This window comes from Panthera tigris, chromosome F3, assembly GCF_018350195.1.
Source record: "Panthera tigris isolate Pti1 chromosome F3, P.tigris_Pti1_mat1.1, whole genome shotgun sequence".
In the NCBI taxonomy this organism is placed as follows: Eukaryota; Metazoa; Chordata; class Mammalia; order Carnivora; family Felidae; genus Panthera; species Panthera tigris.
The window spans coordinates 43,010,840-43,035,324 of NC_056678.1; the positions used below are offsets into that span (position 1 = coordinate 43,010,840).

Below are 24,485 nucleotides of genomic sequence, written 5' to 3' on the forward strand. Positions count from 1 at the left end.
TGTTTCTTTTCCTTTGGTGTAAACAATGTGGTTTTTTTTGGGGAAAGCCAGTGAGATAACCACCTGCATTTTTTGTGATGCCAAGAACGAGAACGCTTCTCTTTCAAGAAAACCACAATTTTAGATCAAGAGAAGATCTGAGTGATCATCTCATCCGAAGCCTGCATTTTCCTCTTGGAGGACACAGGGAAACTCAGGAAGAACCCAGAATTGTGGCAATTCCACAGTAGAATTCCACAACTCGGGTCTCCTGGAAACCCAATCTGCAGCAGAAAGCTAGATTTCAAGACATTTACTTTATCGTGTAAACGTATTTGGCCAAGAGACTTACATAGTCACAAGAAGATTATAACAGATTCCTCAGCTCTATAAAGAATAACGACGATGGTAGTCTTTATTGAATGCTGGTATTTAATAGTTATGTTCGCCTCTAAATGAGGTGGAGAGCCAGTGGAGGGTTCCCTGTAGGGGTGCCATGATCTTCACGGTTTAATGTTTGGGGTTTTTTAATTTGTTTTTTATTTTGTTCTATTTTAGAGAGAGAGAGCATGCGAACCGGGGAGGGGGCGGAGGGAGAGAGAGAAAGAATCCTAAGCAGGCTCCACGCTCAGCGCGGAGCCCAATGCAGGGCTCGATCCCATGACCCTAGAATCACCACGACCTGAGCCAAAATCAAGAGTCAGACGCTTGACTGACTGAGCCACCCAGGTGCCCCCTTCCTGGCTTAACATTTTCTCGAGGATCATTCTGGCTGCTGTTTGGACAGGGTAGAAGCAGAGTCCAGCTAGGAGACTACTGCAAGATATAGGGATGGCTTGGTTCACGGCGCTGGGGGTAGAAACGGTGAGAAATGGTGACTTTTTCTGGGTATCTGTTGAAGGAAGAGCTGACCGATTTGCTGGTAGATTAGACGGTAACTGGGCTGTGAGGGGAAGGGAGGAGTCAGGATGACTCCGAGGTATTTGGGCTGAGCAGCTGGAGGACTGCGTTGCCATAGACTGAGACAAGAGCAGGCTGCAGGAGAGACAGGTGTGGCAGGGGAGAGTGGGGAGACGCAGGTTCGGTTCCAAGCACGTTACGCTGGAGATGCCTGGGAGATACCCAGGTAGAGATGCCAAGGAGGTGACTGGCCATACAAGGTGAGAGTCTGTCTCGGGAGTAGAGATACACATGTGGTGTTGCCCAGTGATTGGATGGTGGGAAAGCCACAAGGCTGGTTGAGGTCACAAAGGAAGTGAGTGTGGGGAGGGAGGAGGCGGGAGATCAGGGGCCGAGAACCGGGCACTCCGACTCTGAAAGGTCAAGTTAGTGAGAAGGAATCCGCAAAGGAAACTGGAAAACCCGAGGCTAGGGAGGTAGGACGACAAGAGGGAGCGGTGTCCTGAAGGGAAAAGCCTTGAGCGCAGTCACGTCCCTCCCTCGGAAGGAGAAGGAATGTGCGGATGCTGCTAGTGTTCTAGAAGGGCTGAGGTTCGGGTGGGTTCTGTCTGAGCAGGAAGCGACTTGCACTCCTGCGCGAAAGGGTGGGGAGACAGCCCGGGTTATTTTTAAGTTGGTCTGACAACGGGCCTGGGGAAGATGATCGTTTGGCTAATGAGCCCTTGCCCGCCGGTGAGAAGTTCGCCTGAAATGTGCCCCCCTCAGCTCCATCTCCAAGGCGCCGCTCTGGCTTCTCCTGGGAAGGACGCCAGCCCAAGATGGCTGGCTGATTTCTCCTGCCAGGGCCGCGAGGAGCACTGGCACTGGCAGCTCCCCAGAGAGGGGAGGGGAGGAACGAAAGCGTCAGGCCTCCGCTCCGGGCAAGGAGAGGTGGGCTGGGTGGAGCCGGGAGGACCGGCCCCGTAGTCAACCTGCTGAGGTTTCCTCTCCGGGTCCCTTCTTGAATCCACGGTTCAGGCAATGCTCTTGTCGCGCCCACTTTAAATGTCTGGCCGGGGGTTTTTCTAGAAAATGGCAGCTGGTGCTGACTTGGGCATTTCCTGGAACTAACACAGCACTTTGGCTCAGTTTAGCTCAATAAATGCATAAGGCACCATTATGCTCCTATCTCTATGTGAAAATGGCTCCAGCCTTCAGCCAACCGGTTTCTCCCCCTCCGGGCTCTGCCACCCCCCACTGTGCTGGTCTACACTCATCAGAGACTTTGGCCCCTGGCTTAACACCTTCCTCCGCCATGCCTTGGCTCCCTCTCATTCGGGGTGATTTCAGTACTAATAATGTGAGTGAACTGACCAATGTCCTAACCCCACAATACCTTACTATTCTCACCTCCGGGAACACTCACCTCCACGCCGTTAAATGATTCATACCCAAGACCAGGCCTTAACCTTTCCGACCACCCAGATTCCCTCCAACTTGGAAAACATGAACCCCAACATCCCACTTTCTGATCACAATTTGGGTCCTCCTAACACCCTCGTTCCTCTTTTCTCCCTTCCCACCTGTTCCTGGCTTTCCTACGGGACCTCTGGGCTTCTCAGATTTCCTCCAAATCTATCAGTGAAAGCCTCACGTCACTTCCTGCGCCATTCAGCCCAAACTCACGGCCTCTCACAACATCCCCCACTAGCCAAAACCCTTATCCATTTGTCCTCAGCCGTATACACACTGCAAAACTACCCTCTGGATCAATCTGTCCACCTTTTCTGCTCCCGTGCCCAGAAAAGCTACAATATCCCCACTCTCCCTCCTTCCACTTCAGGTTGCTTAAAGAAGTGATGTCTGCGCTCAGAGTGCCTGACTCTTTGCCTCCCAGTTACACACAGTCTGGTATCTGTCCCCACAGCTCCTTGAAAACGGCTGAAACTATTCTGGCAAAGGTAAGCACTTACTTCCAGGTCGCTAAGTCCAACAGGTGCTTCTTGGCCCTGCCTCCTCCCTGACCTGGGTACCCCTGTCTGCTTCTCTACTCTGTGCCCCAGCCATCCCGAACCCCCTACAATGGCCTGTACCTTTGTGCCCTAGCCTCCTCGGCCTGGAGAACCCTTCTCTGCCTTTTCAGTCTCCTTCAAGGTGCAGCCCAGGGAGGAACCGTCTACACTTGCCTGACGTCCTGTGCTTATCACTATTTTAGTACTCGTCCCTGTACAGGAATGGACTTCCCTGTCACCCCACAAGACTGGAACTCCTTGGGAGGAGGGACTGCCTTTTTGGGGCGTGTATTTATTTATTTTGAAAGAGACAGACAGAGAGAGTGTATGCACTGTATGTATGCAGAGAGAGGGAGAGAGAAAATCTCAAGCAGGCTCCGCGCTGTCAGCACAGAGCCCAACTCAGGGCTCAGTCCCACAAACCGTGAGATCATGATCTGAGCTGAAATCAAGAGTCGGATGCTTAGCCCACTGAGCCACCCAGGTGCCCTTTTTTTGTTTTAAAGTTTTTATTTTAATCACCCTGTGTCCATCAAGACAAGTGCACTCCTTAATCCCCATCACCTGTTTCACTTATCCCCCCCCCCCCCCCCCCCCCCCCCCCCCCCGCTCCATCTCCCCTCTGGTAACCATCAGTTTGTTCTCTATAGCTCTCGATAGTCTGTTTCTTGGTTTATCTCTCTTTTATTTTCAGGGACTGTATTTTAAATCTGCTTTTTTGTCTTCATTTTTCCCAGTAGCGTTTGGCCACTCCCACCTTCAGGAAGCTCTTTTTTTCTCTAGGCCTGCATGACACCCCATTCTCCTGGGTTACCTCCCACTTCAATGGCTATTCCTTCTTAATATCTTGGGTAACTGCTTCTCCTCTGCTTAACATCAGGATGTTGAGAGAATCCAAACTTCACCCTCGACCTGGATCTCCCCCTGGGCCATCTCCCCCATTGTGTTAAATTCCATCTACGGGCTGCTGGCTTCCAGATTTTTATCTGAATCTGCCCTCTCCCTTGGGCTTCAGATGCATATATCCCATTGCCTAATCACTCACAGGGATGTTTAATAAATATCTCAAACTTAATGTGGTCAAAACAGGACTCCTGATTTCCAGCTCCAGATCTGTTCTCCCCAAGTACTCTTTATCTCAGTATGTGGCACACTCAGTAATCACCGCATTGCTTGGACCAAAAGCCTAGGACTAGGGTGACCACTTGTCCTGGTTTGCTCGGGGCCGGTCCTCGTTTTAGCCCTGAAAACCCTGTCCCAGGAAACTCCTCAGTCTCAAGCGAGCCGGGATGTTTGGTCATCTCACTTGGGAATCACCCAAGATCTCCTTCTTTTCTTTGCATTCTACATCCAATCAAGTGGATCTCCATCCAGATATACCCTCTTTCCACCTCCACTGCCACCTCGTCCAAGCCTCCATCATGTCCCACACAGACCATCCCAATAGCCTCTCCGTCTGGTGTCCCTCCTCCCTTGCTTGGCCCGCTGCGTTTTTCACACAATAGCCAGAGGATCTTTACAAAGAGAAAAACACACCACTAAGGGCTTGAATACCTACTAGTTCAAGCACTCCAACTACACTTCGAACAAATCCAAATTTCCTTCCTGTAGGTTCTGCATGATCTGGCCCTCGCCTCTCATCCACTGGCATTTCCTAGTTCACTCCCTTCTTCCCATCCCTCCCTTCCCCCCATCACCTTATGACTCACTCCTTCCTACCATTCAGGTATGAGGCCAAAGTTACCCTCATGACTGTATCCAGAGTCATTCCCCAAGTTTCTCCCTATCAGATCTCTCTCTCTTCCATTATCTTCAAGGCATAGCTCACCACCTGACGTTACCCTGTTCATTTTTTTGCTTGTGTATCAACTCTCCCATCTAAGATGTAAGCTTGAGAGCAGGGCCCTTGCCCGCGTTGTTCACATCCCTGTTCTCAGCACTTGGCTCAGCACACAGCAAGTGCTCAGTAAATCTTTGCTAAATAAATGAATATTCAGCTGAGTACAGGGTCTCTCACTGTGGTCATAAAAGATACTGAATGAACAAATTAATGCGAGTCAAGCAAGCTCTAGGCTAAGCTCTGGGCCCACCTTCATAACTAAGCTATGGTGCTTTAGGAGTTTATGACTTACTAAGAGCAAGATATGTGAATCAAATTTTAAACTAAATAGTCATAACAATTATGAATATGCTGGGGAGTAAGAAATGTCATAACTGGGTGCCCGGGTGCCTCAGTTGGTTAAGCGTCCAACTTCGGCTCAGGTCACGATCTTGCAGTTCGTGCGTTCGAGCCCCATGCCGGGCTCTGTGCTGGCAGCTCGGAGCCTGGAACCTGCTTCCGATTCTGTGTCTCCCCTTCTCTCTCTGCCCCTTCCCTGCTCACATTCTGTCTCTCTTTCTCTCAAAAATAAACATTTAAAAAAAAAAAGTCATAACCTTTTCCTTTTTTTTTTTAAGTTTATTTATTTACTTTTGGGGGAGGGGCAGAGAGAGAGGGAGCGATAGAATCCCAAGCAGGCTCCACACTGTCAGCACACAGCCCGATGTGGGGCTTGAACTCACGAACCAGTGAGATCATGACCTGAGCCGAAACCAAGAGTTGGACGCTCAGCCGACTGAGCCACCCAGGTGCGCCCCCCCTTTTATTTATTTTTATTTATTTTTTTTAATGTTTATTTATTTTTGAGACAGAGAGAGACAGAGCATGAATGGGGGAGGGTCAGAGAGAGAGGGAGACACAGAATCCGAAGCAGGCTCCAGGCTCCGAGCCATCAGCACAGAGCCCGACGCGGGGCTCGAACTCATGGACCGTGAGATCATGACTTGAGCCGAAGTCAGACGCTTAACCGACTGAGCCACCCAGGCGCCCCCCCCCCACTTTTATTTTTAACTAAGCTTTATGCTCCACGTGGGGCTTGAACACAATCCATCTACCAATGACCCATGAAGTAATCCAAAAGAACCAGTTTGGCCATGTCACTGCCTTTATGTAGCATGAAACAGACCAAATTTCTTAGCATGGCCTTCAAAATACTCTATCATTTAGAGTAACAACTTTATTCTCCGCTACATTTTCCATCCCATAGAACCCATACCCAGCTTGCCTGACCTATTAGCCGTTCCCCAACATGTTTCTATATTCTTCTATTTTCACATTTTCTCTAAAGCTGTTTTTCCTACTTGAAATAGCCTTTGCCTCCTTACCCATTAACTGCCCCCTTTCCCCAACATTTACCCAATTAAGAGTACTTATTTTTTCCAAGTCTAGCTCTATTTCCATCTCATCTATGAAGACTGCCTGAGACAAATGAGGCAGGGACTCGGGAAGCAGGCTGGGTTTACCTGCCCATTTTTTGCCATTCTTCCTTGTTGTGTCATCTTGGGTAGGTCATGATGCTTTGGGTCCTTCATCTGTAAATTGGGAGATAGATAAAATACATCACGTAATTTACAGCAGAAAGAAGGAAATGGATTACAAATCAGAAATTACTGGACCAGAGGGGCACCTGGGTGGCTCGGTCCGTTGAGCAACCGACTCCTGATTTCAGCTCAGGTCATGATCCCAGTGTCGTGGGATTGAGCCCCATGTCGGGCTTTGTGCTGACAACACAGAGCCTGCTTGGATTCTCTGTCTTTCTCTCTCTCTCTGCCCTTCCCCTGCTCGGGCTCTCTCTCTCTTAAAAATAAATAAACATTTTAAAAAGTTTTAAAGGACTAGTGGAAAGTATAGGTCTTTAAAATATATATATATGTGACTTTGCATTAGGGAAAGATTTTTGAGAAATGGCACAAAAAGCATGGACCATGGAAGAAAAAATGGATAAATTGGACTTCTACAAAATTTTAAAATTTGCTCTTAAATGACATGATTAACAAAATGAGGGGTGCCTGGGTGGCTCAGTCAGTTAAGCATCCGACTTCAGCTCAGGCCATCATCTCGCAGTCCATGAGTTCAAGCCCCACGTCAGGCTCTGTGCTGACAGCTCAGAGCCTGGAGCCTGTTTCAGATTCTGTGTCTCCCTCTCTCTCTGCCCCTGCCCCACTTGCACTCTGTCTCTGTCTCTGTCTCTCTCTCTCTGTCAAAAATAAATAAACGTGGAAAAAAATGAAAAGGCCAGCCATAGACTGGGAGAAAATATTGGTAAAACATATACATGGTAAGGGATTTATATCTAAGTCCCAAATACACACACACACACACACACACACACACACACACACACACAATCTTGGTTAAAAACAGACCAAAGATCTGAACACATACTTCACCAAGGAAGATATGTGCTGTTTCAAATCGACTTATGAAAAGATGTGCCATAACATTAAACATCAAGAACACGCAAATTTATACCAGAATAAGATACCACTGCAAATCCACTAGAAGAGCTAAACTTAAAAGGACTTACAATATCCAGCAGGGGTAAGGACATGGGAACACTGGATCTCTCATACATTGCTGCCAAGTGGTACAGCCGCTTTGGAAAACTGGAAGTTGTTTCCTTATAAAATTAAACATGTACTTACCATGTGATCCGGCAGTCTCACTCCTAAACTTATCCAAAAGGAATGGAAATGTATGGCCACAGAAACACTTTTATACACATGTTCATAGCAGCTTTATTCATTTATGCAGCATTTATGCAGCTATTTATTCAATAGCCACAAATTGTAGACAAACCACCTGTCCCTCTACTAGTGATTGAATAAATAAATCGTGGTGTAATCGTACAAGTAATACTACTCAGCAACTGAAAGGGTGGACAACTGGTATACCCAAGAGCATAAATGAATTGCAAAAGTATTACACTCGATTAAACAAGTCAGACACAAAGGGTACATACTGTATGTAAGATACAATTTTTGTGAAACTCTAGAAAAGGTAAAATAGTGATAAAAAGCAGGTCATTGGGGACGCCGGGGTGGCTCAGTTGGTTGGGCATCCAACTCTTGATTTCAGCTCAGGTCGTGACCTCGTGGTTCATGGGTTCGAGCCCCGCGCCGGGCTCTGCACTGAAAGCGTGGAGCCTGCTCGGGAGTCTCTCTCTTCCCCCCCTCTCTGCCATTCCCATGTGCTCTCTCTCTCTCAAAATAAATAAACAAAGCAAGAAAAAAAGAAAACAAAGCAGATCACTGGCTGCCAAAAGCTGGAGGTTGGTTGAATACGAAATAGTATGTGGGAGGGGCACCTGGCTGGCCCAATCAGTCCAGCATGCAACTCCTGATCTGAGTCTTGAGTTCAAGCCCCACGTTGTGCGTGGACCTCACTTTAAAAAAAAAAAAAGAGAGAGAGAGAGAGCATGGGGGAACTTTTTGGGGTAGTGGAAATGCTCTTTATCTACCTAACCAGGAAGTGCCTTTCATAACACCAAACCTCATGCTCTCACTTGAAAGAATCACCTGATTTAAAACTGTAGGTGTAAATTCACCACTAGTAATACTAGCTTCTCAAGAACACCGCAATTACTACAAATAAGCATAATGTGTACATGGAAGACAGACTTTCCACACATTTAATTGCTTTTCTGAGACACACGAGTCAATAAATTCCTGAACTGTGCGTGTTGGTGGGGGAGCCGGTCCACTGGGAGGCGGCGGCCATGGAAATTATCACTTGAGTTGACGAAAAGTATGTTGTGCCCCTGAGACATCCGGGTTACTGTGCTGCACCCCTGGAGGTAGACCGGGGCCAGCCCGTGGAGTCAATACCAACTTACCAAAGAGCGGTCCTGGATGTCCACCTGGCCTTGGCTACTAGCGGTACGAGGGAATCGGGCGACAGCAGCCCGAAACCCCAGCCCAGCGGTTCTTGAGGATCCTTTCCACCTTCCGAGCTGGTCTCGTGTACAGCTCTGTGATCAGACACAGTGATTCTCCACGCCTCGAGCAACGTGCCACCCTCTCTCCTGTCACTGAGGATGACTGCCCTGGTTCACCAGCACGCAATAGAAAGCAGAATGCTAAGCAAATAGCTGAGTGAGATGAAGCCCTGGACTGGAAAAACCCTAACCCGGAAAGTCGAGCCAAGATCCGACATCATCGGCCTCTTAGATTCCACCTCCAGTCTCCTAAATTAGCCTCTCTCTGTGGAGCTCAGGAAGAATCGATTCACTTGTTTGCGTTCAAATACAAACCTTGGTACTCCCACAGGGAACAGCCTCCACTTCCGGGCACTCACCACCAAAAGGTGGAGTCACAATGGGCAGGCCTGGACCGGGCAGGGCAGTTCTCCCCGCTGGGTTACACCGCGGGAATGGCCTCCAAGGGAGCAGTAGTACATGGTAACAGCAGGGAATCCACCAGGCACTCTGAGATGGTGAGGAGCGCCATCTAGTGGAATCAACGGAGCATCTCTAGAAACCCCCAGCCGCAAAGGAAGAGAACAGATACCCTGGCGCCGCAATACAGGCTGTTAATTCTGGAAAAGAAAAGGACTCGGCCGATTTGCTCACGTGTGAAAGTCAGCAGTTGACATGCACCGTATTAAGGACACTCGAATGAACTGATGTGGTATCCCCAGCCAGGTTGGCGTTTGCGATTCCATTCCACAAAGTTAAGAGCGTCCGGCGGCTTCCCTGGGAGGACCTTTCAGTTCCGTGATTCGACCTCATCTGTGATCGTGGCACATTTGTTTGTAATCAGACCCGGCTGCGTCGATGAGACCTCAGCGAACGCTCTGTGAGAGGTGACTTTACCAAAGTGATTAACCTGGAGCACCTGGCTGGCTCGGCTGGAAGAGCGCGCGGCTCTTGATCTCGGGGTTGTGAGTTTGAGCCCCACGTTGGGTGTAGAGATTACTAAACACACACACACACACACACACACGCAAACAAAGGAAAGAAAAGAAAAAAGTGATTAACTCATTCAAGAGATTATAAATAAATAAGTAAATAAGTAAGTAAATAAATAAATAAATAAAAGTGATTTACTCATTCAAATCTTTGTTGAATATCTATATGCTAGTCACAGTTCCAGGCTAGCGAGGGTGGCAAAAGACAAGAAACAAGTGAAAATGTTAACAAGATGAAGTCAGAATGAACATAGTTTTTTTTAAAAAGGTGAAGTGAGGAATGGGGCACCTGGGTGGCTCCATCAGTTAAGCGTCCGACTTCGGCTCAGGTCATGATCTCACCGTTCGTGAGTTCGAGCCCCGCTTCAGGCTCTGTGCTGACAGCTCAGAGCCTGGAGCCTGCTTCGGATTCTGTGTCTCCCTCTCTCTCTCTGTCCCTCTCCTGCTCAGGCTGTCTCTCTCTCTCTCTCTCTCTCTCTCTCAAAAATAAACAAACATTGAAAAAATAAATAAATAAAAAGATGAAGTGAGGGAAAGGGCAGGTTGTGGATAAGGCAGTGAGGAGTCTCTTGGAGGTACTTTTGAGATGAAGGACTCATCTTCTCATGAGGAAACATTTTTAAAGACAACCATCCCAGAATATATATGCAGAAGCGTTTTCAAAACTGTTTTGGGACTGACTCCTCTCTGGTTTTTGCCTTCTGAGCCAATGCATGAACTCCACCAAGAAAAGCATGCGGGGGCACCTGGGTTAAGCATCTATGACTCTTGGTTTCGGATCAGGTCATGATCTTACGGTATCGTGGGTTCAGGCCTTGTGGAGGGCTCTGCACTGAAAGTGCTTGGGATTCTCTCTCTCCCTCTCACTCTTTACCCCTCCCCCACTCGCGCTGTCTCTCTCTCTCTCTCTCTCAAAATAAATAAGTTTTTAAAAATTAAAAAAAGAAAAGAAAAGCATGCTTGGGGGCACCTGGCTATCTCAGTCGGTACAGCATGAGACTCTTCATCCCAAGGTTGTAAGTTCAAGCCTCATGTTGGGGGTAGATATTACTTAAAATCCTAGGGGCACCTGGGGGGCTCAGTCAGTTGAGCATCTGACTCTTGATCTCGGCTCAGTCATGATCTCACAGTTCGTGAGTTTGAGCCCCCCATCGGGCTCTGCAACTGATAGCGTGGAGCCTGCTTGGAATTCTCTCTCCCTCTTCCTCTATCTCTGCCCCGCCCCTGCTCACGTGCCCGCTCTCTCAAAATAATAATAAACTTTTAAAAGTAAAATCTTTTAAAAAAGAAACAGAAAAAAAAAAACAGGTTTAACTCAAAATGGTATACTGCATGCAGATTTACTCCCACCTCTCTTTTCGACCCTGAACATCTTTGGGATATTTATGAAAATTAACCCAGTCTTTTTTTTTTCAATTATTTATTTTTGAGAAAGACGGAGAGAGGGGGGGCACAAGCAGGGAAGGGGCAGAGAGAGAGAGGGAGAGAGAGAATACCAAGCAGGTTCCACACTGCGCTAACCCTAACCCTAACCCTAACCCTAACCCTAACCCTAACCCTAACTCACAAACTGTAAGATCATGACCTGAGCCAAAATCAGGAGTCAGACACTTAACTGACTGAGCCACCCAGGTGCCCCATCTCAGTGTATTTATGTTTTTAATGTTTATTTATTTAGAGAGAGAGAGAGAGAGTAAGCAGGGAAGGGGCAGAGAGAGAGGGAGAGAGAATCCCAAGCAGGTTCCACACTGTCAGTGCAGAGCCCAGTGGGAGGCTCGAACCCACGAACCAGATCATGACCTGAGCCAAAATCTGAGAGTCCGACAATTCACTGACTGAACCCCCCCTCCCCAGGCACCCCCAAAATTAATCCAGTCTTAAACCACATATATGGTAACCTATTATTTTGGTGGGAAAGTATGCAGCAAGCTCTGGAGAGAGTTAAGGCCCCTGTGAGCTCCTTTCTTCCCCTTGGGTAGACGGTGTCTTTAATGAACACACACCTCTGGCAAACTGTGCTGTTCTTTTGCTGCGGAGGTCCTCATCCTTGTCTTCTAGGGAAGGATCTGCAAGAACAATAGTGAACAGATGGAGGAAAGAGTAAAAGATTAAAAGAACAAAACTTGATAAATCACTCCCAAGTTCGTCCCTTGTAGTTCAGGTTTCTAGACCTTATGTCCTCATCAGATCCCTGGGGTATCTTCCCGATGGGTCAAGCAACCCGCTTTCTATACACCTAGCTTCTTCTGTCTTCCCTGGTGAGATTACAGAGCCGGCCAACGGTAAAACAGGGATGCAACTCAAATTATTACATAGTAACACATACCCCTACCGACCCCCTGTATTCTCCATTCCATGTGTAAAATGGTTTCTTTAAATTCCCTGATGGCAAATTTGTCACTAAAACATATTAATTGGAAGCAATATAAGTCTTGCTTAGTGAATCCTCAAAGTGAGCGAGGTTAAAAGAGATTGATTTATCCTATTTATTACCCCTATTGCTCTAGATATTGATATCACGCTACCTTTGTATTTTAAAGTCATAACTGACCGACACAAACAGTCTCTCTGGAGCAAATCCAGGGAGCAAAAGACTAATGTTTTGTATTGACCACAAAGCATTCAATGAAGTCCATAAGGAAAAGATCCTAATTACCAACACAGAAAGATTCCAAAAAAACTAACATTCGTGTTATAATCAGTTAAATGAAGAAATATCAAAACCTCCTTATACATACAAAAGAAATGAAGTCTCTCAACTCAAAGGGTACCCTGGGCAGCATACTTATTTTTTAGAATGTACTAAGAATTCTTTTATATATCTCTATATTAGATACTTTTATAACATGTGTTTTGTGAGAAAAAAAGACAAACAAGATATTTCCACTTTTTTTTTTTTTTTTTTTTTTTTTTTTAAAGAGAGAGAACGGGAGGACAGAGGGAGAGAGAGGATCCCAAGCAGGCTCCATGCTCACTCAGTGCAGAGCCCAACACAGGGCTTGATCCCAAGACTCTGGGATCATGACCTGAGCCAAAATCAAGAGTTGGCAGCTCAACCGACTGAGCCCCCCAGAAACCCTCCATTTATTTTTAAAGGTACACAGAAGGGGGCGCCTGGCTGGCTCAGTCGGGAGAGCAGGCGACACTTGATCTCAGGTTTGTGAGTTTGGGCCCCGTGTTGGGTGTAGAGATTAAAAATAAAATCTTTAGGGGCGCCTGGGTGGCTCGGTCGCTTAAGCGTCCGACTTTGGCTCAGGTCACGATCTCACGGTCCGTGAGTTCGAGCCCCGCGTCGGGCTCTGGGCTGACAGCTCAGAGCCCGGAGCCTGTTTCAGATTCTGTGTCTCCCTCTCTCTGACCCTCCCCCGTTCGTGCTCTGTCTCTCTCTGTCTCAAAAATAAATAAACGTTAAAAAAATGATAATAAAAATAAAATCTTTTAAAAAATAAAAGATAAAAATAAAAGGTACACAGAGAATCCAAAGAAGTCTCCAGATGAGACCACCAAATTCCTAAATCTGTAACCAGCAAAATTTGAGGTCAGTAATTAAATATTTGCCTTAAACTTTCTATTAAAGTAGAAAAAAAATTTCTCCAAAAATTTCTCCAATTGTGAAAATTTCGCACAATTTCTCCATGATATCGGGAGTCATAGCGATAAATCTGGTTTGATGTGAATATGGCTATTTCCATAAAACTTCCGGGAAGAGAGAGCCAAAAATGCTTCAATTAATCCCAAGATGGTATAAAGTATAACCTGGGGCTATCAATTCAATTTGTACTAAATACTGATTGCTTGCAACTATTCTTTCCTCCCGGTTCAGAACTATATCTTTAATAAATTTTCTTCATCAGCTAGGAAGATCCAAATACCCAAATTAAGAATGCTATTATGCCTTAATCCATTAATAAGCTTGTTATAACCCAAATGCTGTCTTTTTTCCAGGGTAAGAAGTTTGATTTTTCTGATGCTGCCATCACATTTATGCAACATTGTAAATGGGAGAATGTCATGATTTACAGCATCATGGTTATCATTAATAATAATGCACAAACTAAAGAAACATTAAGATTTCCCTGCTACTTAACTGGCGCAGCCACTCTGGAAAACAATATGGGAGTTCCTCAAAAAGTTAAAAAACAGAACTGGGCAGGGGCATCTGGGTGGTTCAGTCGATGAAGTGTCTGAGTCTCGATTTCAGCTCAGATCATGATCTCACGATTCATGAGTCTGAGCCCCACATCGGGCTTTGCACTGACAGTGTGGAGGCTGCTTGGGATTCTCTCTTCCTCTCTCTCTGCCCGGGCCGCCCCCCCTCTCTCACAAAACATAACCTAATTTAAAAAATCAAAAAATAGAACTATCCTGGGGTGCCTGGGTAGCTCACTAGGTTGAGCATCCGACTTCAGCTCATGATCTTACAGTTCATGAGTTCAAGCCCCACGTGAGGCTCTGTGCTGACAGCTTGGAGCCTGGAGCCTGCTTATGATTCTGTGTCTCCCTCTCTCTCTCTGTCCCTCCCCCACTTGCTCTCTCTCAAAAATAAATATTAAATAAAATAGAACTACCCCACAACCCAGCAGTTGCACTACTATGTATTTATCCAGAGGATACAAACATGATGATTTGAAGGGGCACGTGCCCTGATGTTCATAGTAGCGTTATCAACAATAGCCAAACTATGGAAAGAGCCCACATCTATTGGCTGATGAATGGATAAAGAGGTGGCATATATATATATATATATATATATATATATATATATATATATGCATGCACACACAATGGGATATTACTCAGTCATCAAAAGAAATGAAACCTGGCCATTTGCAATGATGTGGATGGAGTTAGTGTGTTATGCTAAGTGAAGTCAGTCAGAGAAAGACAAATACCATGATTTCACTCACATGTGGAATTTAAGAAATAAAACAGATGAACATAGGGGAAGGGAAGAAAATATATGACAAAAACAGAGACATAGGCAAACCATAAGACTCTTCAATATAGAGAACAAACTGAGGGTTGCTGGAGGGGAGATGGATGGGGGGATGGGCTAAATGGGTGAAGGGTATTAAGGAGGACACTTGTGGGGTGCCTGGGTGGCTCGGTGGGTTGAGCATCGGGCTTTGGCTCAGGTCACGATCCCACAGTTCGTGGGTTCGAGCCCCGCGATGGGCTCTGTGCTGACAGCTCAGAGCCTGGAGCCTGCATCGGATTCTGCGTCTGCCTCTCTCTCTGCCCCTCCCCTGCTCGCACTCTGTCTCTGGGTCTCAAAAATAAATAAATGTAAAAAAAAAAAAAAAAAAAAAAAAAAGACACTTGTGATGAGCACTGGCTGTATGTAAGTGATGAATCACTGGGTTCTACTCCTGAAACCAATACTATACTGTGTTAACTAACTTGAATTTAAATTAAAAAAAAAAAAAATTTCCCTGTACCTAAGAGAAACACTATGCTAAGCCGAGCATGTGAATTTGACTGCTTCTGTGAAATACCCCATTTTACTGTTTTCTTTGCAGAAGTGGATGCCTGGGCCAATTTTGGAATCAAATCCCCAGTCTCTAAGAAGGGCATTTCATACTCTAAGAACCAAATTCCCCTATTAAAACTTGGTTTGCAATCCTACTCATCCCCTTAAAATTCCTCCCCTTCAACAAGCTGAGGTGCAATTTACATGTCACATAACCTTTTTAAAGTACAGAAATTTGTCCAGCACCTCTAAGTTTATAGTGCTTTCACACAAGTACCTGATTTAATCCTGAAAATTCTGCTCAGTAAGTCCAAAGCTAATGTAAAATACTAGGAAACATACACTATCAACTTGAACCAAAATATCATGTAACATCTAATAATTGCAAATATATTTATTACAATTTACAGATTAGTTAAAGTTATATACACAAATATAATTTTAGCTATAAAATCCCAACAAACTGGTTACATTTAAATCACTGCATCTGTAGAAGCCAATTTAGAGTCTCCTCGTCCCCTAAATTCACCTTCCTTAAATTATAAAAAAATAAAATCTGACAGTTTTGATTTCAAGTTAAAGATGAAGAGGCGCTGTTATCACATTTCAAACACTCAGAAAAGGAAATTTTACCTGTCTGTACAAAGCCTTTCACATGCTACATTGATACTTAAAGCACCATTGCAAGACTTTAAACGTGCACAATGTTCAGTGACAGCTTCCAGGTTTGACTTTGTTCTAACAACTAGGATTGGGATGAAATGACAAGAATTTTTTTCTCCTTCAGCCCCACTTAAAAATAGCCCCTTCTGTCCTTTTCATCACTGTCTGATCGCTTCTTTGAAAGGAGGGTGGTAAGTGGGAGAACTCTTCCCCAAGCTTTTACTCATTTGGTAGTGAGGTCGGAATCCCCAGGGAACAAGGTGCCAAAATCCAATACGTGGCAAGCTATGCCATTATTTTCACATAAGCGAGAGGTGCAAGATTTCAGGCGGAGCCTGTGAAATAACCAGCAGGCTGCAGGCTGGTTTTAAAAGAACGCCTAGACGCTTTCCATAAGCTTCGTTCAAGGCAAATGGTGCCTTCTTTCCATCTGACGCAGCGGTGCTTGAAACCAGCCTGTTTCCACCGCGCTCCAGCAGGACTCTGCAAGTGCAGCCCCTACAATGGCCTCAAGTGGAGGCGCACAGCGCCCGGGGGGTAAGGGCTCTGCAAAAATGGGACCGGCTTTGATGATGGCGTACTCGCCGTGTATTCACCTGTGAGTATGTGTGTTATCACTGGAGGCAATGCTTAGAGCAGACTGGATGGAAGTAATGACCAGGTAGATTATAAACTGAGGTAGTAACTCTGCCAGCACTTCTGATGAAAAATTTGTTTCCACACTGAAACAAGTTGAAACTGAAGAGGTCACCTGTTCTACTCATGTGTTCCACCACCTGCGACAGGAGGCGCGTGGGGTAAAGAGGGACCAATAGGAGGAGATCAACATTACCTCGGCCTAACAGATGTGCACCATGTAGAGCTAACCGAGCAAACCAAGGACAATCAGTCACTGCAAAAACTTCAATTCAAAAGTGAACTTTGGGCTAAAAATATTAAGACTTTCGAGTTAAGTCTATAGTACCATCCTGGAAGTACAGGCCTTGTCTTACTTCTCTCAGTAACAGAACACGATAAACTTGGATATCGACTGAAGTCTGTGTTTTATGTTGCAAACTGGAAAATTCAGAACTGCCCATTTCCAAGTTTACAGTGTCCCCCTGACAGGTTTTAAAAGTGACGGTGCTGAGACGTGAGATTAATAACACTGGTTTTCTGTTGAGAGCATACACAACAGAACCAAATTGCTCTGAGAGGTCTCCTAGCTCCTTCCTAGGACAATTCCTGGCTTTTCAATTTAAAAAATCAATGCCTATGATGCAATCATTGCTTTCCAGAGTCTTTTACAACAATTTCTACCTGTTGCAACATGCAAAGAACCATTGAATTGGGCACGACAGTAACATGTACAGAACCCTCTCCGAGACGGTTTGCACAGAAGTTAAACGTGTTAGACATTACAATTTGGCAGAAAGATGCAATTTTCTCAAACACCAGAAGAGTCCTACACATGGAAGTTTTGTGGCGGTTCCTGAAAGTGTCTTAGGTAGAACTTCACCTAGAAACAATGACCCACCACACAACTTTCAACCAGAGTCATTTTTAGTAGAGGGAAAAAAAGTTGACACAAGATAATTTAAGCTGGTAGCATACACAAGATTATTTTCTCAGCTTTTAAGTTAGAAGGGCCACATCACTGAGATAAAAATAGAGAGAACATAAAAGCCTCTTAATTTTAGAATGTCAGGGAGGAAGAGCCCAGCATTTTCAGACAGGTAAACATAATTTAAATTAGAATGGAAAATGGGTTTTGCACCCTATAAATATTGTTTCCCAAGAAAATAAGCTTTGGAAATGCAAAATTACACCTTAAACGGTCCCCTATTTCACCTTGGCAAGCACAGAACATTCAAAAACACATCCAACTGAGTCAAAAAAGGGAGGATTAGAAACCACATCATCTCATCCTTCATTACCAGGGCTCGGCTTCAAACCTGGACATTTCTGAGTGGGATTGGTTGCAAAAAAAAAAAAAAAAAAAAAAAAAAAAAAAAAAAAAAAAAAAAAAAAAAAAAAATTAGACTAGGTCACTGGGTCCAAGTTGCATATCCTCTAAAAAAAAAGGACAGCTGCCAAATTTTGTTTTTAAAAGAAACCTCTCAAATAAGAGGTAGTGTATGCTCGAGTTAGAGGCTGTCAAACCATCTTAACATTGCTCGAAAGCAGTAAGTCCTTTGAAGCATGTTTCCTGGAGCCTATTGAACATTCTTTCTCTGTGCTCAACTGTCAAGCAATATCCAATAGCATCTTCTGTTTCTTGAATTCGTTTCTGGAACCTGCACCCATCCCGTGCAAATTCTTCCCATGGTCCTTTGCGGTCCTCATCACCACTTATATAATACTCAGTAACTTCTTCAAGGAAGGTTACCTATAAAGACAAAGACTATTTTTAATCGTGCTCTAGGATCTTACAATCATTGAGGTAATTAACCAAACCTTTATGCTACTAATTCTTTCGGAATATCAAACAACCCAGTACCTCAGGAATATGTGGTTTCAACTGTAACAGAAGTTTAAAAGACAAAGAAGAAAGCAGCAGTAGTTCTGACTGATTAGATGGCATCTCAATAAATAGTGAGCAAATGGCCATTTGCACCTACATGGATGGAACTGGAGGGTATTATGCTAAGCGAAATTAGTCAGAGAAAGACAAATATCATATGACTTCACTCACAGGAGGAATTTAACAGACAAAACAGATGAACATAAGGGAAGGGAAGCAAAAATCATATACAAACAGCGAGGGGGACGAAACAGAAGAGACTCTTAAAAATGGAGAACAAACCCAGGGTTACTGGAGGGGTGGTTGGAGGGGGGATGGGCTAAATGGGGAAGGGGCATTATGGAATCTACTCCTGAAATCACTGTTGCACTACATGCTCACTTGGATGTAAAATTAAAAATTAATCAATTAAATTTTTTTTTTTAAAGTGAGCCAATGCCATCTTAATTTCCTTCACACATACACATACACATACATTCCTGCCCCTGTCTGTCATCGTGTTGTTCTACCTCCCTCCTCTTGGCTGTGGTGTTAAGAAAATGAATCCAGATGGGGAACTGTAAGTCTCCTGATGTTATCCTTGTGTTTTTTTTTTTTTTTTTCCAATCCTTAGGGAAGTACAGTTCTGTGACACTTTTCTTCCAAAATGACAAATGTTTCCCCCAGAACTTTTCAGAAATATTTGAAACAGTTATTCGTCAATGTCAGTCGATGCTTTTCTTACGGCATCAAAAGCTTTAACAAGACCTTCACTATTTCTATTCTTTTTCCTTTTAAATAAAATTTCACTTTTTCGGTGCTTTCCAACTTTTGCATCATGAACATGTAGTATTACTTTTGTAATCAGACTATTAAAAAGGTTACTTAGTCAACAAAATACAGCAAAATTAACATTTTAAGGCTATGTTGCTAAGAGACTTTGTGGTTGAGATAAAAACCCTTTTCATTCCTCCTTAATATGCTATCATTACATACACATGAAAATGTAAATATTATAGTATACATGATTTCACGTAATGAGTGACAGTCCCTTTTTAACCCCTACTTAATTTCTAATATAGAAGTTTCTTTCGGACGTAGCGAAGTACAAAAGTAAATACTTGCTCTAAAATATGTTCAATAGTTACATCAGCTAATCCCACCGTGGCCTACTCCTTTCTCCTTTCCTTCCCTTTACATCAGGCCAAGGAATGCCCTCGAGGACAATTAGCAAGCATGTAACATCTTACTAGATATTGCATTCTAGAGTTACTCACTCATGGTGTCACTAAATAATAACAACAACATGGATAGAGTGTTTACCATGTGCCAAGCTCCCTTCAGAGCACTTCACAATTTCTACCTCATTTAATCCTCATAGGACATGTACGATTATCACCTCCATTGTACAGAGAAGGAAAGAAAGGCAGGGAGGTTAATGGGCTTGTTTCAAATGACACAGCTTCCAGGAGGTGTAGCAAACAGACTGCAAACCGAGTGCGGCCCCACAATCTGCACTGTTAATGCCATGGCACAGGCGTTTCAAACTCCCATAGCTCAATGTTTCGTTTTAAGAATTAAGCACTATCAGGGGCGCCTGGGTGGCTCAGTCGGTTAAGGGTCCGACTTCAGCCCGGGTCGTGATCTCGCGGTGAGTTCGAGCCCCGCGTCGGGCTCTGTGCTGACAGCTCAGAGCCTGGAGCCTGCTTCGGATTCTGTGTCTCTCTCTCTTTCTGTCCCTCCCCTACTACTCATGCTCTGTCTCTCCCTGTCTCAGAAATAAATAAACATTAAAAAAAAATTAAAAAAAAAAAAAAATTAGGCACTCTCCACAATTCCCATATACCTGAAGAATGTCAAGTACTAAAAGGCTGCCCGAATAATTTTACTGTTTTAGACATAATCCTTATAAATGTTGCTTCCACTTCATAGTCAGTAGTCTCCCAGCTACTTGACTCATCTCATTTTTACTCAATGAGTAAGCGAAAATGAGACATGAGACTGGCCTGAGGTCCCTGAACTGTACAGCTACCATTTAAAGGCAAGGGGATGAATTAGGAGTGTTATTTACTCATCTCATTTAAATCATGCAATAACTCATACAATAGATGCAATTATTACTCCCATCAGATAAATGAGTCAATCAAGGCCACGAGAGGTCAAGTTACTTTGCAGGTCTGGCTGTCTTCCCAAATCTCTTGGCCCTAACAGCTCAGCAGGAGGGAACACAAGTCTCCAGATACCAAATGTGCATTCCGCTGCCCCACTTTGCTTTTTAATCTAGTCACGAAATAGGTCATTTTGCCAGGGGCCCATCAAAAATATAGAGAAAAGATCTTTTATGACGACATTTACAGAAGAGTGAACGAATTTTTTAACATGACTTATTCTACTTCTACTGGCGAGACATACGTTATCACCATTTAGAGAAATTTTCTACCCAGGAAGAGTTTCAAAGGATCAATTCAGCTGGCTATTTGGAGCCAATAGATTATGGCACTGTCCGCTTCAAACTCTGATGCGGCAGAATCAGAGGGCAGCAATAATTTCCCCTTCTTTCTCTTTCCAAATAAGTGTACAGGAAACTAAAGAAACTTTCCCTCTACAATAAAAGACACCCTGTGTGCTTAGAGGGATTCCTCTCCAATTAATAACTTTAGCTGAACAAACAATAGAGGGAAAATACAAAGCAATTCAAAGGGCTTCCCAAAATAAGATCAACTTGACAATGTGTTAAAAGAATAAAATGAAGTTTTTGAGATTAGTTTAGGAAGCAACTACTCAAGTTAAGCCTAGTAAGTGACCATCATTGTTACAAATGATTATTAACCAGTAACTGGCCAATGAGAACTAATAACTAATTGCACTCTTAGGAAAAGGCAATACTATTTCCTGGTTTTTGGATTTTTTACCGTCAAAGTCACGTACATCTCAAAAAGTCTTTCATATTGAAACTAGTATTTTCTTTCATGGCAAACAACCAGACAAATCTGGCCTGCTACTTGGTACCATCATCCCTCTGGGTCCTAATGGACAGTAACGAAGACACTGTTATCCCGTAAATAAAATATTAAGGTCTGCAAATGACGTACCACATTTAAAAACTCTATGGCTACAACCGGACCTGACCAACCTCCCGAAAAATTTAAATTGTGTATACACACAAGGTTTGATTTTTCTGTTCCGTAAAAAAGAGTGGAAAGTTGAAGTTTGCATGCAAATAGCCCAGAGCTACAAACCCAAATGAAAAGGGCACTTTCCGGGGCGCCTGGGTGGCTCAGTCGGTTAAGCATCTTACTTCGGCTCAGGTCATGATCTCACACTCCGTGAGATCGAGCCCCACGTCGGGCTCTGTGCTGACAGCTCAGAGCCTCGAGCCTGCTTTGGATTCTGTGTCTCCCTCTCCTGACCCTCCCTTGTTCATGCTCTTTCTCTGTCTCAAAAATAAATAACCATTAACAAAAAAAAAAAAAAAGGGCACTTTCCTGCTAACGTCTATACCCCAGTGTCTTCCATCTGGACAGGAACAACATTCTACAAGAGGGAAGAAGGGGGGGTGGAGGTGGGAGGGTGTCATTTCTTAATCCGAGTATGTAAGCTTAGAGTCCTTCCGCGCAAAAAATATGCACGACTATGCCTCCAGAAAAGTCATCCTATTGTATTTAACCACATCAAAACAGTACAAATTAACAGGCACATTAGAAGAAAGACACAAACCTTTTTCCTCTTGATACGCGTGTGTCTTTGTCCAGAAAGAACCCCACCCTGTCCCAAGTCTGGACCTTCGGTTTCTCGGCTCCCTAACAGGTGCACCTCACAAGAAAGTAAGGTGTGATACTCCGAAATGGCCGCAGCGGGCTCAGACGGCCTCTCTGGGTCGCAACAGCCTTTCCAAATTTTCCCTGATGTTTGAAAAGGAGCCTTAAAATTTAAAAGGTTGTAGGGGTCATCGGAATTACAGAAAGAATTCCACAGTTTGAGATTCTCTGCTTCATCTGCACTAGAGTCCCAGTCCTCTTCCTCCCCAGAATTCTGGTCAGGAGACTCAGGAAGGCTTCCGGTCTGGGGAGAATTCTCTAGATCAGACTTGTCAGACAAATCCTTCTCGGAGTCAGAAGGGGCTCCAGGAACAATTCTGGCAGCAGTCTGAATTGTTGCCCTAAAGTTTTGGGGATTATACGGATCTACGCTGTAGAAAGAGTTCCAAAGCTGAAGCCCTTCAGAGTCTTGTTCAAGGTCTGATTCTGAGAATGAGCTATCACTGTCAAAACCATCATCCTCAGCCTCCTCATCCCAACCCTCACCTTCGGAATCAGAACTTGTTTCCGGGTCACTGGATGCGCCTCCCAAAATGTAATCTATCAACCTGTTGCTACAGGCTGGTCTCGAGGATAAGGGAATGTCATCCTCTAGGTCTGAGGAGTCAACTACACTTGTTTGGTCCTCGCCAGGCTCTTTTTCCACCGGTACCTCACGAGACGGACAGCCTTCTGAAGGCCCCGGTTTCTCCACAGCAAGCGGGTCCTCTGTGGTCACCAACGCGACTTCCTCCTCGGTTCCCGGTTTCTGGGCGGTTCCGGGAACGGCTCCAGCAGAGGGAACACACTGTGTCGGACTGTCTCCGCCGGGTTGCGGATCCATCCGGAGCAAGCTGTGCTCCTCCTCCAGACTGTGGTAGCCATGATCTTGGTCTGGGCTGGGTAACGCTTGCCCCTTGCTGGCCTGCTGGAGGAATTCCAGCCGTTTCATGCGAAGATGGTGGATTTCGGGCAGGCCCTCTCTAGAAAGGGGCGGACATCCCCGCCATGAAGCGCAAGTGATCTCTGCCTTCAGTGGCTGGGGAGGGTCATGGGCCTCGGTCACACAGCTGCTCTCGGGGCTGCGGGTCTGGAAATCAACTAGCTCGCCACTTCCCACGCCGCTCTGATAGCCGAGCCCCACCCGGGGCAGGGAGTCCAGATAGGAGGGGTTCAACAAATAGGAGACCACGCTGAAACTGCTTAAACGCTTAACGTTTGGAGGCCCGGAGGGCAAAGAGCCAAGTTCCCGGTCCGAGCAAAGATGGCCTTGAAGGCCACTCGGCAACAGCTCCACTCCCCACAGCTGGTGCTCTAACAGAAAAGCGTGTGCCGCGGGGTCCAGGGCTCCGGCCTTGGCCTTGAGTTCCGATGTTAGATCTAAAGACGAGCACTGCCAGTGGATCCCCTCCTCCAGCCAATTGAGGGGGCTGGCACCAGAGTCGTCCGAGGGGTCGAGCCGCAGCGAACTCAAAGATTTCTGCGCGGGGGGCGCGGCTGGGTCCTCCCGAGCCTTCAGGGCCCTCAGGGCGCTGGACCCTCCAGCAAAATCTAGCCATCTGGTCGGAACCATCTCTCCGAAAAGCTGGCTCCAAACCAGCAGCTTCTGAAGCAGGCTGGGGAGGGGCGCGAAGAGCTGGGAAAGCAGCTTCACCCAGGAGCTGGTCCGAGGCTGGGGGGAAGCAGCAAGTCTGGGGTCCCCGGAGTGTTCCGGGGCAGGAGGCGAGGGCAACTTGGAGGTGCCGGGCTGCGGGCGCCGAGGGAAGAAGAAGGGCAGCCGGATCCGGGAGCCCGGCCGAGAGGCTGGCCGTGGCCGAGACCCGTCTGCTGCCGGCTCCATCTCCTTGTTCTTGGCAGTCTTCTCAGGGCTGAAGGTCGGACGGGATTCGGAGCGGCCTAAACAGTCTTGGTCGGAGTCGGGGCCCCAGGCCGATCCCCGGGCCAGCAGAAGAACCACAGCGGGAAGCGGCTTCCGCCGCGGGCGGCAGACCACAGTCCGGAACGGCAGGCGCAGGACGTAGCGGCCGAGACGACATTCATCCTGGCGGGAAGAAGGTGTCCTAGTCCGCCCGAGGCCTCTCCACCATAGATAGAGCCCTCCTGCGGCGACGGCAGCGACTGTCCAGAAGAGACGGACCGTTAAAAAGCCCCTCGGCAGCGCGACCCCGGAAGGGCTGGGCAAGAGGACGCGGGTGGAAGCGAAGCCCAAAATGGCCGCGGGGCCAGCGCGGAGCAGGACACCCCCAGGCGAGAGGACGAGACGAAGGAGGGCGGCTGGCTACGCCACCAGCCCCGCGTCGCCCAACGTCACTCGCACAGCCTCGGCGGGCGGGCCTTTCCCCACTCCGGCGTGCGGTCCCTGATTGGTCTCCGGCCGTTCCCTGTCGGCTTCCTTACTCTCGGCGGACCCAGCCCG

At 45.9% G+C, this 24,485-nt stretch overlaps 1 protein-coding gene and 1 long non-coding RNA gene across 9 annotated transcripts; one reads left to right on the forward strand and one right to left on the reverse strand.

Moving 5' to 3' along the window:
• The first annotated feature begins 1,248 nt into the window (after window positions 1-1,248).
• On the forward strand, window positions 1,249-4,681 carry LOC122235774. 2 transcript variants are annotated; one of them, XR_006213806.1, is made up of 3 exons: window positions 1,249-1,355; window positions 2,702-2,819; window positions 3,608-4,681. It is a non-coding gene; the product is annotated as an uncharacterized LOC122235774 (long non-coding RNA). The 2 variants fall into 2 exon arrangements; XR_006213807.1 differs by having other exon boundaries at window positions 3,654-4,681.
• Window positions 4,682-5,747: 1,066 nt separating this feature from the next.
• PPP1R15B (protein phosphatase 1 regulatory subunit 15B) lies at window positions 5,748-24,485 on the reverse strand. 7 transcript variants are annotated; one of them, XM_042975737.1, is made up of 4 exons: window positions 22,577-24,485; window positions 11,661-11,723; window positions 8,585-8,794; window positions 5,748-6,281 (listed from the first exon to the last, which is right to left on the reverse strand). In XM_042975737.1, exons 1-3 carry the CDS (start codon window positions 23,907-23,909, stop codon window positions 8,622-8,624), a joined length of 1,569 nt encoding a protein of 522 aa, XP_042831671.1. In that variant the 5' UTR covers window positions 23,910-24,485; the 3' UTR covers window positions 5,748-6,281; window positions 8,585-8,621. The 7 variants fall into 7 exon arrangements, with proteins under 7 accessions (XP_042831671.1, XP_042831673.1, XP_042831672.1 ...); XM_042975738.1 differs by lacking the exon at window positions 5,748-6,281 and adding an exon at window positions 6,532-6,546; XM_042975739.1 differs by lacking the exon at window positions 8,585-8,794 and having other exon boundaries at window positions 22,577-24,483.